The sequence below is a fragment of the Artibeus jamaicensis genome, unplaced genomic scaffold, assembly GCF_021234435.1.
Source record: "Artibeus jamaicensis isolate MK-2021 breed Jamaican fruit bat unplaced genomic scaffold, CSHL_Jam_final contig_603, whole genome shotgun sequence".
Taxonomy (NCBI): domain Eukaryota; kingdom Metazoa; phylum Chordata; class Mammalia; order Chiroptera; family Phyllostomidae; genus Artibeus; species Artibeus jamaicensis.
The window spans coordinates 5,507,487-5,523,673 of record NW_026521904.1 but is presented as its reverse complement, the minus strand read 5'-3'; the positions used below and the strand labels follow the sequence as shown (position 1 = coordinate 5,523,673).

Below are 16,187 nucleotides of genomic sequence, written 5' to 3'. Positions count from 1 at the left end.
GCATGATTTTTTTTTTTGCAAAATACCTTTATTTGTACATTCATGTGAACTTCATGATAACTCTGTGGGGCAGGTAGGATGATACTAGTGCCCCTAGAGATATATGAGAAAACCCAAGGTTCAGAAAAGTCCAAGGTCACACAGCCACAGCAGAGCTAAGACTAGAACCCAGTTCTGTTCTTTTCCCACAGTACCTTGACTTTACCAATGAGCTGCCTAGAACCACACTTCCTGGGTAACCTGTTCAGAAAGTTCCAGGATTCTTTTGAGGCTGGAAGTGCATGGAGTGACATGCACATGCACAATTAGGGTCCCTGGCCCAGGTCTGTGGGCTGGCAGGCCCACCCTGCCGTAGGTGAACCCATTTACTCCTAAAAGTGTGGTGTGGGCAATGGCGGGCCTGTGGTCAGCCCCACGCACAGTGGGGTGGCGCCTGTCTGAAACCAATGGCAGAACCTGGTAATGACCCTGTCTCATGTTTGAAGGCATGTATTTGGTAGACGGTTGGAACTTATGGAAGGATCAAGGTTTTCCACATAACCTAATATAAAACATACACTCCACAGTCATTATCAGATTTTCAGGAATGCTTTCCTTCCTTTCTTGTCTCCTTTACAATTTAATTAGAATCAAGCACAGAAAGTTGAGTAAGAAAAACCAGGTCTCTCCTTCAGTGGTCTGGTTCCGTCACTGGCCCTGCCCGTGGGAGAAACGTACTATGGCCTCCCAGCATCTCATCACTCGAGTGGTTTCTAGAGCCGAAGGCACACACACGACAGGCACAATGTGAGGTGACCTCTGGGGCGAGAGAGAAATGTCAAAACTTTTATTTCTGTTTCATTCAACTCAGCCTTTCCTAATTTCTGTTTTGTACACACGCATACACATGCTTATACCTGTATATGGTATGGTCTCAATTTTATTATTTTATGGGTAGGAATTTCTGTCAATAAAATTTGGAAAGCATTGCTTGAGAACAAAGCTTCTCCTTGAGGCAGGAGCTATACCTCTGTTTTGTTTTCTGCACAGAGGCTATGGGCTCCCTGTGAGGTGGTCGCTATGGCCTGAAGTTTTGGGGCTGACCCAGTGCTTTACAAGGCACAAGACACACACTTTTCCCCTCCTCTTAAGATGCCTCACCTGCTCCATGATCACCCTGGATGCAGGGAAGAGCTGGGAAGCCAGCAGAGAGGGGCGGAAACAGTCTCTCTTCGCCTTTGCTGACTGGCTCAGACGGATGGCTTGTCCAGAGAGAGAGCGTGTGCATTTCTCCCACCAATTCCTGCATGCTTTCTTTTCCAGCTCTGCAAATTTTAGCTTTCCATTCTTTCCCAAATAAATCAGAACAGTCAGAGTCAGCCTAAAATCACAGGCTCCTGACCCTCCACGCTTGTTTTGATATTTGAAAGAAGCAGCAATTCGAAATAATCCCTATTTGATTGGAAAAGGGGGACAGAGCTTGTAAAAGGTCACAGAAGATTTCCTAAGGATATCATCCCTGACCACGAAAGCTTTGAAAGATTACCTTGGCTGAGAAAGCTATGTTCTGGGGGATGCGGCCACAGTCCAGGGACCAAAGCCTTGGCGACCGGTCCTCCAAGCCCCACACTGTGCAGAGCAGCGGCCCAGGTTGCTGAGCACACAGGAAACCTTGAAGAGGCCCCGATGCTGAGAGGCTACGTGTTTAGCTAAACCATCTCCCTCCATCAGTGCTTGACAGGTTCTGCCCCCTCTTTTAGCAAGACGTGTCTAAAGTTACACAGCCTGAAGATTCTAAGCAAGTATTTAGATATAAGCTTCCAAAAAAAATAAATAATAATCTACCCTGGCTGGTGTGGCTCAGTGGATTAAGTCGGCCTGCGAACTGTAAGGTTGCTGGTTCAATTCCCGGTCAGAGCTTATGCCTGGCTTTTGGGACAGATACCCAGTAGGGGGTGCTTGAGAGGCAACCACACATTGATGATTCTCTCCCTTTCTTTCTCCTTCAAATAAATACATAAAATCTTTTAAAAAGTGATATACGAAGTCTACACCATTCCCATCTATGGCTGAAGGAACTAAGTGTGCCTCAGCCTCTATGATTAATAGTAATAATAACGATAATAGCTAGACTTGTATAGCACTTAATTCTATGCCTATCACTCAGGAAATTTAATCCTTAAACAATTTTATGAGGTAGGTTCTTTTATCCCTGATTTTCAGAGGATGAAACAAAGGCTTGGAGGTTGTCATTCGCCTGAGGTCACACTCAGTGTCTAGATTCACACCCCTGGAGGCGGGGCCCAGGGTCTTTTTAGTGATCACGTCCACCCATATGAAGAACTAGGACCCCAAATTTTAGTCTCTTAAGTCAAATACACTTTTCCATTCTAAACTCTGCATTCTCTGATTTGAGTGATTTTAGGTTGCTTAAAATTTTCCCACCTCGTGCTACTTATTTGAAGAGCCCTTTCCAATCTCACTCTGAGGCTGAAGGTTAGAAGTTTGGCTTCTCTTTCGGTTATCAGAGCCATGCCCTTAGCTTCCTGGAGAAATGATTTTGCAGGCTATTTTATTGGGAAATCAGTTTGCTGGTTTATTTCTGCATGACAGACATGTGGCTTTACGGACAGTAGAGTTCATCTAAGAAACACCCTAGGAGATCGATCCAGAGACTGTGGGCTGGGTGTGGAGAACCAGGAAAGGTTTCCAGGGGGCAGTTTGCTCTGTCAGAACTGCCCTGGACAGGCAGACCACGCACCTGCCTTTAAAGACTTCCTTGGGAGACACGGCTGCTCCTTATGGCTGACACTGGTGACTGGCAGAAAGTTCCCTTTTCTAACCTAAAACTATTTCAGGTTAACAGTAAACATCCTGATGCCTGCTTTACTTGCATTATCTCATTCAACCTTTAATTAGCCCCACAAAGAAAAGTGCTATTATTATCCCCTTTTGTAGGTGAAGCTAACCATAGATAGGTTAAGTAACTTGCCCCAAGTCAACTAGCTGGTGGCCTGACCTGGATTTGAATGTGGACAATCCCTCTCCAGGGCCCAATTTGTAAATGTTATGATGGGCGGACTCCCTGCGAGGGTCCGTGTCCTGTGTACAGGATCCTGTGCTGGAGGGAAGACCTATTTGTGGCCTCTGCCTCATAGAAATGAATGCCTGCTATTGCACTGCCTCTGCTTTAAAAAACAAAACGATTAGCTCTCAAACCCCTCAAGTTCAATGTTCATTGAATGTAGGAGGTGACTCATTGTGCCGGGGGTACTTTCAAGGGCAATCCATGGGCTGGACTGGATGATGAAATGGAGTGGTCTCCCCGGCTTCGGGGCAGAGGTCCATGCAGCCAGATGGCCTTGCTCTGGGCTTGGACTCCTCGTGGTTCCGCTTTCCTGTGCTTTCATCCCCGTGGTGCTCACCTCTCCAGCTTCCTGTTTCCCGTGGCTGTGTGCAGGGTGCAGTGATCACTCCAAAGTTCTACACCTGACCCACACTGTGTACTCTCATTGGCAGGACTTGCTTTCTAGCAGTTTAACAGGAGGCTCTGAGAGGTTAAACTTTCAGACCTCCAATCGTCAGAGTTGGAACACTACTGCTCCAAGAGCACGCTCGTTTGTGTGAAAGAAATAGGGAATGAATATTGCTGGCAAAAATCATAAGTGAAGCATTTCTTCATGACTGCTGAAGTGAACTTAAACATATATATGTACATACATCTGTCAAGACTGGGATGGAACTTGCTCAACAAACGCAGTAAGAATTAGAGTGGCCCCACATTTTATTTGAGTTTCTGAGGAAGCACATGCGTTTTAAAAATGCTGCACCTGACATGACGGGCGTGTTCTTCAGTGCTGTCCCCCTTCAAATGCTTCTTCTTCACACGGCAGTCAGAATAATATTTTTAAAACACAAGCCTGACCATATCACCCCCGAAAACCCTACAAGAGCTCCCCATCACACTGATGCTCAAGTGCAGAGTCCTGACCAGACTTGCCCAGACCCTCACTTTGCCCTTCGCTCCCTTCCTTTTTATAACTTCCTTTTGTTTTCTATTCTTCACTCGTGCTCCTGCCACTTCCACGCCTTGCACATCTGTTCTCTCTGCCCCCGACTCAGTCTCTCTTGCCCCCTCTAGACCACACGCCTCTCCTTTGCCTGACTGATCCTGTTCATCTTCTTTGATCCTCACAGAAGCGCCATCCCCATTCACTTAGGCTGGGGGCTAGCGATGGGCTCCCCCGCCCCAGCCCTATCACCTGTTATCGCACTTACATGTGTCATTGGCCAGCTCCTCGGGCAGCTCTGTGAGGGCAGAGAATGGGTCTGCCTTATGCACTATTGCCACGCACGGGATGTGGCACAGAGGAGAAGTCCATAAATATTTATCGAATGAATAAACGTATCCATGATATCTATAAGATCTATTGAACTGCTTCTATAAAAACTTACAAATAAGAGGATCACACAATAACTACCCATTACGGAACCAGACTGCTGTAGAGCACCGTTGAAATATGTATATAACATGGTCCCCTAATCTAGTTCCTCATCTTGACCAAGGGAGGGAGCCACCCTGTCATTAGCTCCTCCTTGCATTGCCCAAAGTGGGCTATCAGTCTTCCTGAAAACTCAGAACCATGGTGTTTAGGTTACTCTCCTCAGCCTTACCTGGGAGTTCTCAAAACATGGTTGTCCTGGGTCTTATGATAGAAGTGTCTAATGTGTTCAAATTGAAACCAAAGCTAATGCATTCACTTCCTTAACCATGGATAGAGAAGCACTCACTTGGCATGGATTTTGTTTTGGATTTTGGTCTAGGAATCAGTTTCCTGTTGATTACAGCACGCAAAACATGCCCATATTTTACACAGACATATGCTCCCTAACTAATTCCGTTCAGGCAGTGGCTTTCAAAGCTCACTTTGTCTCCCACGCCCGGCCCCGACTCCCACTCCAGGAGACATTTGGCAATGTGTAGACTAATTTTTGATTGTCACCATTTGGAAGGGATGCTACTGGCATCTGGTGGGTAGAGTCCAGGGCAGCTGCCAAACAACCTCCAATGCACAGGATGGCCCCCACGACGCAGAGTGATCTCACCCAGAGCGTTCACAGAGCCAAGGCCAGCGGGCCCCGAGTGGAGAAGACATTCTCGGCACAAGAGCTAGGCCTTGTGTGTCTGTGTGGTGCTTTCCCAGATGCATGGAAATGAAGCAGAAAAGAATAAATTAAAAGCAATAAGGTGGCTGTGGTTATCTCCCTGCCTATGGTTTAGAAATTAAGATGCACAGCCTGTATTTAACATAGAATAATTTGGTGTGAAGAGGCTTCCTAGGCAGAGCCCAGACCCGGATTCATGAATTTCCTATGGAAATCTCACAATATAAGGCATTTAGCATGGAATTGAAAAGACTCTTGAGTGTAAAAGGAATTTTGGTGAATTCAAAATCATGTTTGTTTTCCACATGGAAAATGTTCATGTCATTTTCTTTTCCTAAGATTATGAACATCTGGACAAAGATACTCACTTGAGATGCAGGTGAAACGTGAACAGCTACTCTTCTACACAGACGATCCAGTGTGTTCACACTTAATCCATAACGGCATGACGTTACAAAACACATTTGTATATCGTGAAGCCATCTGGCATCAAAGTTTCCAATTTATAGACAACTTTGTATTTACATAGCAAATTAGTAAATCAACCATTTTTTTCCGGCTTATAAAAGGTCACTGAGGCACACACACAGTGTGTATAAAAGCACATAAGGCTGATAATACACATTTACAGTAGATACAAATTAATCTTTTATATTTAAGAAAATCCTTTTTTGTATATTTTTTCTATATCAGACTCCCCACTGTTAGCAGGATATCCCATGCTTGTTTATTGCTTTTTGGCTCGCTGATTTAATAATCACTTCGGGGTTTTTTTACACATATGAATTACTAATGTTCTTATCTCTTTGGCTAATGCAAATGTGACAGAGTGAATGAAAGAAAAAGATAAACTAATTCAGTATTACAGTTCTCTATTACAGTTCTGACTGGTTGATATTATTTGTTCGTAGCCCCCAATGGATCGAGTAACACACAACTCACTTTATACACTGTGGTGATCAGTCCGAGTCTTTCGCATTACACCATTTGGGCATGAATGGGCAAAGTAAACAAGATATCACATTTCCGGTGAGGTCTAGAATCCTTGGCTTTCTTTTTAGGAAGAGTGATGTAACCAGCATCTTAAGTGTCTTAGATTTTAAAATCTCAATGCGAAACTGCCTGTGACTTCCAAGAGAACGTTGCAAATCGAGCGGCAGATTACCAGAGTTAACCACCATGGGTTGTCCTGGTCTGGAATGAGGAATCAACTCCTCAGTGGAAAAGTCAGTGGAGAATCTTCGTAAAACTTACAGAAAGCGAAAGAACTGCCTTCCACTCCTCCCACAATTCTACTGGGTTATGTTCAAAAAAGAAGGTTGGGTTTAAGTTAAAAACAAACAAACAAACAACCAGACATAGCAAATAACTCAGGGTCTAAATAAAAGACTAACAGTGGCCCATGATATCACAAGGGATGGCTATTCTTCTTAAAGCATTTATATTTACAGTAGAACTGAAAAGTACAAACCAAAAATGTCCCTTTAAATAAATAAAAACCCTGATTGCTTTTAATGCCACAAATAAGACAAATCAAATGAGAGGTGCTCTGTTAATATTCACTCATTTGAAATAATCTTCAAAAACTACTTAAAAGTATAGGCTGTTCTCCTTGTGCTCCTAAGACTGTTAAGGGAACAGGAGAAAACTAGATTTCCTTTTCCAAGGGAGACGATTCTGTTCCTCATAGGAACAAAAATTCTTCAGTCTGTTGCCATTCTCAGATATGTTGGTGGGGAAAAGTTTATTTTAGGGAATAAAAAATGTACTAATGTAGAAGGGCTAGCTTCATTTAAAAAAATTAATTGGCTTCAGTACAAAGAGAAAGAAATGGCTCTAAGGGCAAAATTCAAGTACGGTGACCAATTTTTTAATCATAAAGTAGGTGCAACATTTTAAAAAAATGTTACAGCACTGCATGACCTGTAATGCTAACAATATTTACAATGACTGCTTACACGAAACCATAAAACTATAAACGAAACTGTGAAAGAGCGGGGGGAAAAGCCCATGTGGGCTGAAACGACACCCAGTACCCACATCGAAGCCGTGAGCAGCCGGTGAAATCATGGGCGCAGACATACTTTACATGGTCTCGTGATGTAAAGTACACACAGGTGGCGGGAGCACAGGCCCGGTTAGGTTAGAATATGAAAAAGGAAGGCTTGGTCGACACAAACTCAGTCTGAAGACAAAAAAGTAAAGGCTATGAAAACCTCTGCATATCAACACACACACACACATGCACACACATGCACACAGACGTGGGCACCTCTCTGTGAGTAAAAACAACCATGTAAACAAAACAGTGGAAAAGCAGGTTGGTGCAGAGAAATGGACATTAATGGTTTTAACATGCCAAACACATCAACTTATAACAAAAATGTGCCAACTAAACTATGTATAAGATTACTGGAGGTGACTACATGAAGGACCGGGCAGGCCATCCCACCACTATTCCAAGGACAAAACCAACCTGCCTCGGAAGGAAGGGTGCCTGCCTGCGGGCCACCAGGCCGAGGCGGCCCGCTGCAGGCCAGCAGGCTTGGGGTAGGGCCGAGGGTGGGAGTGGGAAGGACACAGAGACACAGGAGACCTGGGGGAAGAATTAAGAGCTGTTGATATTAACGGTGAGCTCAGGTGCAGTGCTCTGTGCTGTGGCCCCGAGAAACCAATCGGAGGAATGACCTTGGTCTCCTTCTTCCTGAGTTACTGGAACTCTGAGGAGTTTGGGGCGGGATGAGAGGAGGAGTGAGGGAGGTGGCGGGCATTTGGGGGCCAGGGTCAGCTAGGCAGGGCCTCCCAACAGCCCGATCTTTTAGGCTGTTGAGTGAGCCCCAGGCAAGGGGGACAAGGCAGCGCTCCCTAGGAGTATAAGGATTTGGGGGTGGAGGCTGGTAGTAGTAAGAATAAAGGGATGATGGACTTTTGACAATTCATCAACAGAAGTCAGGCTGGAGGCCTGAAAATTTGCTCAACTGCCTGGGAGATAAGGTTATACCACCACTACAAAAACTGTGAAAAAAAGACGGAAAATTATGTTGTGCTACATTTCTTATTAATAACCTTGTACTTTACAATGGCTCACAGTTTTAGGTTTGTATACTCGTAATGTAGTATTTTCTTTCTACATTTGTTTCCATGTTTTTCTTACTTAATATAATATAAATAATTTGGTTAATAGATTTAACCTGCACATTTAGCCACATTAATATATATATATATAAGAATCTGTTAATGGTATAAATAATTCTTTAAATAAAATAAATCTGATATGTTACATAATACTGATAAAAAATTACCACTGCTAATAATTTTGTAAGCCACCTTAACTCCTGGTTTAAGTAACATTGATGAATGGATATATGAAATTTGCTTTGATGACTTATATTTCTTTTTTGCTGCTCAAGAAAAACTGAATTAGAATCAACCTTACTCCTGATAATGATTTCAAAGTGGGGCTTTAGCTTCTGGTTCTGGGAACAGAAAGTTTCACCTTGCCAGGTATTGTCTGTAAAAGGACTGAACTCTGAGCCTCGGTGGCGGTGCAGCATCAACTATGTAGTTCCACAGGTGGCTACTGAATGTTGCCTACAGAAATGACTGCGGAAAACAGTCCTCCTAAGATTTCTGTATAAAATCTATTCTACATTAAAACTTAGGTAAAAAAAATATGCAACAAATGGTTGCAGTTTCTGAGTTCTTAATTTAGACCTGTGAGCCCTCATCCCTTTAGAAATCTGCAAGGTTTCCATTTCCTGGACGCCCGAAGTCTAGTCCAGCACTTCCAGGCCAGGTTCATTGCAAACAGACAATAGAAGTGGACACTCGGCGGTGTGCGGTGCATGTCATAATTCAGGGAATACAGCATCATGCCTCTTCTCTGCTGTTAAATACAAAAACAGCATCTTTTACATTATCATAGAAAAGCATTTAGGTTGTATTTTTATTTATCACTTTACACTGGTAGTCTCTGGTAGGTGTACTCCATAGAAACCAAAGAATTTTGTACACTATTTCTTTGTACAATAAAAGATAAAGTGTGCATTAGGTACGCTTGTACATGACAATATTGTACAATATTTACATTTCTGATATCGCCATGAAATTCTGTATTTTCTATATACAACATTGAAAATTCTTCAGAAACATTTGGACTATTTCTTATAATCACAATTTTAGTATTATAGAAAAAAAGCGTTGCTTAGTAATCTCTTGACCACTTATCACTCTCATTATTCAGGGATTTTGATTGTTTTTTCCAGCATTCATTACCTTTCCTGACCAAAAAAATATTGTATCCCATTTCTTTTAGCACCCTGTGGCGGTGGTAGCTCTCTGCCAGAGTATAAATATCGACACAACAGTGGCTGTATCAATACCTATCTAGAGATACGTCTGTGCACGTCCCTTGAATAAACACTGTGGGTGGTGGAGCAGTCCCTGTTATCTGGAGATCTTCCTCCTCTTGGGTTTGGGGGGTCTCATTTGTCTGTCTCCCTGGGGGATTTGGTGAACCTGGAAAAAAAGAGGTGGGAAAAACAATAACGGAGATTGCAATCAGAAATATTGTATGATTTCTGATAAAGAAGCAGAGTAGAGAAATAAACTCAGGCTTTCATTTTCTAATCACTGCTATTGCGAGGCATTCAAAAATTTTACCAAGATTTTTACCTAGATCTCAGTGGGCCCACAGTCACTACATAATAGGAGGGTCCTGGAAACTTCCAAGCAGAGCATATGCGGTGGGCCCCCGAAACAGTGGAACGTATTGGAGGAACTGGAAAAATTCACGTGTGGAAAATGTGATAGGCAGATGCTACTGCTGCTGTCCATTAAAGATGAAAACGAGACCTTTCCTAACAGAGAGCTCCCGATCATCGAGTTCACGAGCTTCTGGAAAGTGGGTAAATACACACCAATCATGTTTTTTCTTCGCTCAATCATCCTACTTATTTTACAACTAGGAAGGGTCAATGACAGTAAGAACCTCTGCAGTTTATGCGTGAGAAGAGTCAGGATGGAAAGTAGAACACCACTACCATCTGTTGGCAGATCAAAGCCTGTGTAGTCTAGGAAGAGCAATTAATACAACTCATCTGTATCGACTAACACAGAAACTAACAGGATTCAGGGCTGTATATCAGACTGAGCTGAGCGGAAGCCTTCACAGAGAATGTATGAGACAGCAGGTATGGTGCAGAGGTGCAGATGGCAGGTGCTAGAGGGGTGATTGGGTGCCCTGCGTGGTACAGTAACTACCAATAAGAGAGGGCAAAGTCAAGACCCAGGAAAGGCAGGATGGACCCAAGGCAGCAGCGTAGCAAATGCCTAACAACCAGCTCCCTGTGGAGGGACCAAAGTGCATGGTAGCACAAGGCAGTTTCCAGGGTATAAATACTTCTACCGTGGCCAATTTCAAGCTACGGATGTGATGTCTCAGAATCTGGAGTTCGGAAGAGGTATGAACAATCAGCTCTTGAGATCCACTACAAGCTGGCTCTATTGTATGTGTCGAAGATAGTGTCTATATAACGGCAAAGGCCAATGCCCTTCAGGGTCAGATGCAGAAAACTTATTCAAAAATAGTATTTAAAATTTTAAAATAACATTTATGAGTTTTTCAAACTGCCTCTTTTTCCTATCCCCTTCATATACATTCTTAAAAAAAATTATTAGTTTCTGATAAGGAGCTATAACTGAAACTGTTTTATAACTGAGGAAAAAAGCCTTTATTTGAGAATGTAAATTAGTAACCCCTGGGCCAAATGTGGCCTGAAAAGGTATTTTGTGTAGCCATATGATGTTCTAATATTTAAAAAATAGTTGTCAACACTTAAAAAGAGAGAGCGGGAAGGAGGAAAATTTTATTTCTAGACTTCTGGGATCTCACAAAAAAACAGAAAAATCTTGGAACGCTGGTGCAATTTCCCACACGGTGCAGATCTGCCAGAGCTTGGAAAAGGGCCCTCCTCCGGACAGAGCACGCTCTCAGGGTCGCTGCAGTCCCTGTTGCTCCAACTGCCCCCCATCCACGAAGGCCCAATGCCCTGAGCAGACACCAGTGAGATGCTCGCCAAACCCATTTTCTCTTCTTCCTGAGCAGGCACGTGATAGAATGTTAAGAGGGCCACATGCTTGGGTCAGGCCAGGAAAGTCAGCAAAAGTGATGAGCATCCAGGCCTCACCCATAAAACCTATCCTGGTGACGACCTCTGTGTACTCTCTCTTCTCTCAGTAGCTGGGTGGGATGCAAAGGATATAATGGAGCACGCTGAGGCTCTAAGGAATAGTGGACACTAGATGCAGAAAAAACCTGAGCCGCTGAGTAACTGTGTGGAGCAAGACCTTCGCCAACTAGAATCAGACCTGCATGAGCCTTTACCGTGTTGAGCCTCTGAGACTGAGAGGGTGGCAGGCAGCCTACCCCGACCAGTGCATCTCCGTGGGCATTTCTCAGTCCACTCACATTGCTGCTTTTCTCATACCTAATGCACCTGACCTATTGACATTGTTTGGTCCTAGAAGGTTGAGTGTACAATCACTGCTCTAGACTTTTCCTGTAATTCTATCAGGAAATTTAACATCTCAGGGCCTCAGTGCACCCATCTGTGAATGGACGGGTTGGATCAGAGTCTTTAAAGCCCATAAAAATCCAGACACTCTCTGAATCTATACCATGTATCTGTTATGCAGTAGCCGCTGAATAGGTTTCAGATAACCTTGTTCTGAAACCTATCCAGTGGCTACTGCATAACAGTCAGAGTAAAAGAAATGACCTTTTATAGCTGAATAGCTTTAGATAATTCACATTTTTACAGAGATTCCCCAAATTATATTTTAAGGGTTTACATTAGGGGACTGGAGGATAATGATCACATTGCTCACATTCAACGCTATTACATGCACTGTTTAATAAAGAAAAAGTAGACACTACTTCTTAAAGCCAGAGGTTATAGTCTTAGTTACTTTAATAACAGAATTTTGTGCTGAATATTTTATTTTTTAGGTAACAGTGGAAGAAAAATGAGAGGTCTAAATACTCTTGATCTTGACCCTGTTGTTCAATTTCACTTTTCATTCTAGGAACAGAGTGAAATTTGTGCTACTGAACATTTAGCCAACACTGATGAATGGTTACTGCTACTTAGAGTCCAATGCAGAAAGCTGCGGTTTGAACTTCAATATTTTCCTACTCATATTTTAAATGAATGCTATGTGGGGAAAAAACCCCAAAGTTACTTATATCAGAAAAAGACATAGTAAATACTGCTAGGTTGTTTTTTCTTAAATTACTTTGAATGTTTTCGATATTAGTCTTTTTTCGAGTCTAGTAATTTAGTATTGGTCCGAGAGTTGCTTGACAATATTTAGAAGCTTCAGCAAAAAATGTAATATAATTTATTTTCAAGGAAACACAATATAATGGAAAAATAAATTAACTTACAGTCCCAGACATTTTGTCCAGTTCACTCATGGCCTCATGAATAGCAGCTTCTAAATGGTTATTTAGCTTTCCACTTCTAGAATTAATGAAAACAACACATCAGATTAATAGGTTAAAGAAACAAAAGTGCAATATAATTCCCTAGTCAGAAAACAGAAGTACCAATTCCATCAGAAAAAATCAACTTATATTTGCATTGGGAAAATTCAGATGACAAAGCACTGTGGAATTCTCACCACTGAATACTGATGATAAAGTAGCAGAATTATGGGGAAAAAAATGAACGCATGACTGGGGAAATGGATTCTTTTCCCTTCCATGTGCTTCTTCCTGATAATTTTGCAAGAAATTTGGGCCACGGGTCTCCCTTCCCGTAGACGCAGCTTGTCTTCCCAGATTCCAGCCTGCCCTGTATTGCTCGTTGTTCTGGCTTGTTTCTTTGCAGGCAGGAAGGCAATGTGGCCAAGAGGGAGGGTGGAGGGGCTGAAATGCAAGCTCTGGCCACTAGGGAGCTCCCTCTTCCCTCTCTGGAGCTCCTGGATTCTGGAGTCGAGCGAACGAAGGCTGATATCCAGATGGGAAACGGTTAACTTGCCACACCCGAGGCTCCGTCCATGCCTGGCCAACCCCCACGTTTTCCCAAAAACCAAAATAGCATAACTATTCAAACAGATGAAGAATGACGGCCTCAGAGTGTCTGCCACTTGTGCGACCTTTTCTTCCCATTCCCCTTCTCTTACACATGTTTATATAACATACGCGGTACATCTGCCTGTATCGAAACTTACATCTAGGTAGCTGTTGAACTAAAACCAGGCAAATCCACATTATTCACTTCTGTAGTTATGTGCCCTTGTCCATTCTGTTAACCTGTTTCCCCTTCTTTATACATATAAATAATCACCCAATTATTCTGAATAAGGTCATTCATTTCATTTATCTTGTCCTGAAAATGAGTAGAAAAGGTGCAAAGGTAAAACTTTTCATAATCGTACCTCAACGTCTATGTGGAGATTGGATTTACAATTGTGGAAGAGTCTGTCTCACAGTCCTATGTAATTTGGTTGTAATGTGTTTAAATACCCATGTGAACTTGAGAGAAATGCCTTTAGATGAGGCCTTCTGGTTTACCACAGTCCTCACCAGGGTCTACCCTCGTATACCAGGGCTGGGCAAGTCACACATTCAGTTTCTGTGTACACCTTGGGGAACTCGGAGTCCTCCATTCCTGGGTGGTATATGGCTAGGCACATCATGGATGCCTGTATTTACTAACCAAAAATATGTGTCCAAAGGTAGCACAATGGCCCTATATGTTGGAAAACATATAGTATGCACTTGTCAGTTTAACTGGAAGGAAAGATTAATGTATCGATTTTAACTATACTATAAGGGTAATATATTCCCCAAACCCTCTCACTCACCTTCTGCTAACCTGTAAGCTAGCCTCTAGCTCTCATATTCTTCCCATTTATTTTTTTTAGAAATGTAAACAATGCAGAAAAGTACATAAAATAAATTACTCCTAACAAACCCATTTCCAAGAACAAACCTGTTAATAAATGACATATTTTCTTTCAGTTTTTAAAAGTTATTTTATTGTTGGTCCATTATAGTTGTCTGCATTTCCCCCCCCCCCTTTAAGTCTTTTTCATTTGAAAAATTAAAGCTAAAGTTCCCATTTGTCATCAGTTCCTGGTCCCATTCTCTTCCACCCTCCTCCCCAAGGGCAACTGTGTTGTATATCCTTTTAGAATGTTTTCACATTTTATATAATATATCCATGAACAATACCTAGTACTGTTGTATTGGTTTTTGGAATCTAATGAACAAAATAAACTAGAAAACAAAATCGAACCAGACTTATTAATACAGAGAACTGACAGGCAGCTGTCAGAGGGGAGGGGGTCGCAGGGTGAAAAAGGTGAAGGGATTACCCCCCCCTCCCCCCCAACCCACAGTAAACTCATAGACAACAGCATGGTGACAGTGGAAGGGAAGGGGGGTGGGAGGAGGTAGGAGCGGGTATGCAGTGGGGGACAAATGGCGATGGAAGGACACTTGACTTGGGGTGGTGAACACACAGTACAGGTAATGTATTGTAGAACTGTCTACCTGAAACCTATGTAATTTTATTAGTCAATGTCATCCCAATAAATTCAGTAAAAATATATAAACATATACACACAGAAATGTTGTCCTGATATCCACACTATTCTGCAACTGATCTTTTTTCCCCCCCTTATCACTGTTTTCGAGCACCGTCCGAGTTGATACAACCTATTTATATATTGTCTTTTATTACCTACCCATTCAGTGTTTTAAGAGGCCCTGGTTATCTTGGGGAGTCAGTCTGCCTTGTTTTCCCAGTGATGAGTTTGCTAAGCATGATGCTGGGTGGCTGGGCAGGAACCTGGGCCCAGGACCTGGCTGAGCTGGGGGAGCTTGGCGGAGGCTTCTGCGGGCTGCTTAGAGACAGACTGGGAAATGTCATGCATGCCTGGTTGGTACTACCCCTTGTGTGAAGGGTTAAATGAATTTATCCTACTCTTTTCTTTTGTATTGAAAAATATGATCGTAAACTTTAAAACATATTTATTTGTTATGCATTTGATTATAAGATCTTATGGGTTTAAAATTGACTACATAAAACCCTAAATGTCTAAATGAAAGGAAAAATGTTCGCATAAAAAACCATCAGAAAATCTTGTTTCTCTCACCTTTACCTTAATAAAAAAATAGCTACTATTTATTAAAAATTTTCTAAGTGCCAAGAATTGTGTTAAATCTTTATATACATTCTCTTATTAAATCCATACAATCCTAAAACTTAGATATTATGACAACTGTTTGTATGCAATACTTCATGACTTTTGAAGAATTGGTAAAACCAATTCTAATTTCGTAATGAGGAAGGTGGATATTTAAATACAACAGTTTTCAAAAATAATAAACAAAGAGTCATAAAAAATTTTAACTATTAAACATTACAATAACATTACCATTAAATTACATAAATAATTCAACATTACTTGTCAAATGGAAAGATAGAATTTTAGGAGTTTGTGATCTCATTCTTCAACAAGATATTTAAAATGTTTGTAAATATCTTTGATTTGATTTAAACTAAATTTGTACAATATTATTTTTCTTTGACAAACTGAAGTAGTTAATAGAGGAAGAAATGACTATGCAAAAGAGAACAGACACAGAGGTGTGGGGCATGAAATGACTTGAAGGTCAAATTTGCAGACCAATTTTTACACTCACTTGTCAGGTCAGGGAAAAATGAACTTAAAAAGGGGGAGAAAAAAACCTCCGTGAGAGCCAGAAATGAATGATGGGTCGAAATTCAGTCCTCCAGCCAGAGGACCCCCCTGTGGTGTCTATTCTATTGCCTGTACCCTGCTGACATTTAATAAACACTTTTACTAACGGACACTCTAAAACCTACTTAATTAAGGAATAGATGTTCATACAATCACATTTCTGGTTCCTAATGGAAATAATTGTCATGTCTCATCTTCATTACATATATTGTTACATATGATCCTCAACTTCACCAAAAAAAAAAAAACTGCCAGGTACACGTCTG

General features: G+C 41.9%; 1 protein-coding gene across 11 annotated transcripts in view; it reads right to left on the bottom strand.

Annotated features, from left to right (window-relative positions):
• Positions 1-5,536: 5,536 nt before the first annotated feature.
• The window catches only part of MBD5 (methyl-CpG binding domain protein 5), a 461,494-nt gene continuing 450,843 nt past the window's right edge, over positions 5,537-16,187 (bottom strand). For 10 of the 11 annotated variants that reach the window (XM_053670699.1, XM_053670694.1, XM_053670695.1 and 7 more), the window contains 2 exons: positions 12,593-12,668; positions 5,538-9,663 (listed from right to left, as the gene is read on the bottom strand). In XM_053670699.1, the coding sequence (XP_053526674.1) occupies positions 9,592-9,663; positions 12,593-12,668 (148 nt within the window). In that variant the 3' untranslated portion in view covers positions 5,538-9,591. Of the gene's footprint in view, positions 9,664-12,592; positions 12,669-16,187 lie in introns of all 11 variants that reach the window. The other variant, XM_053670702.1, reaches the window with a different exon arrangement.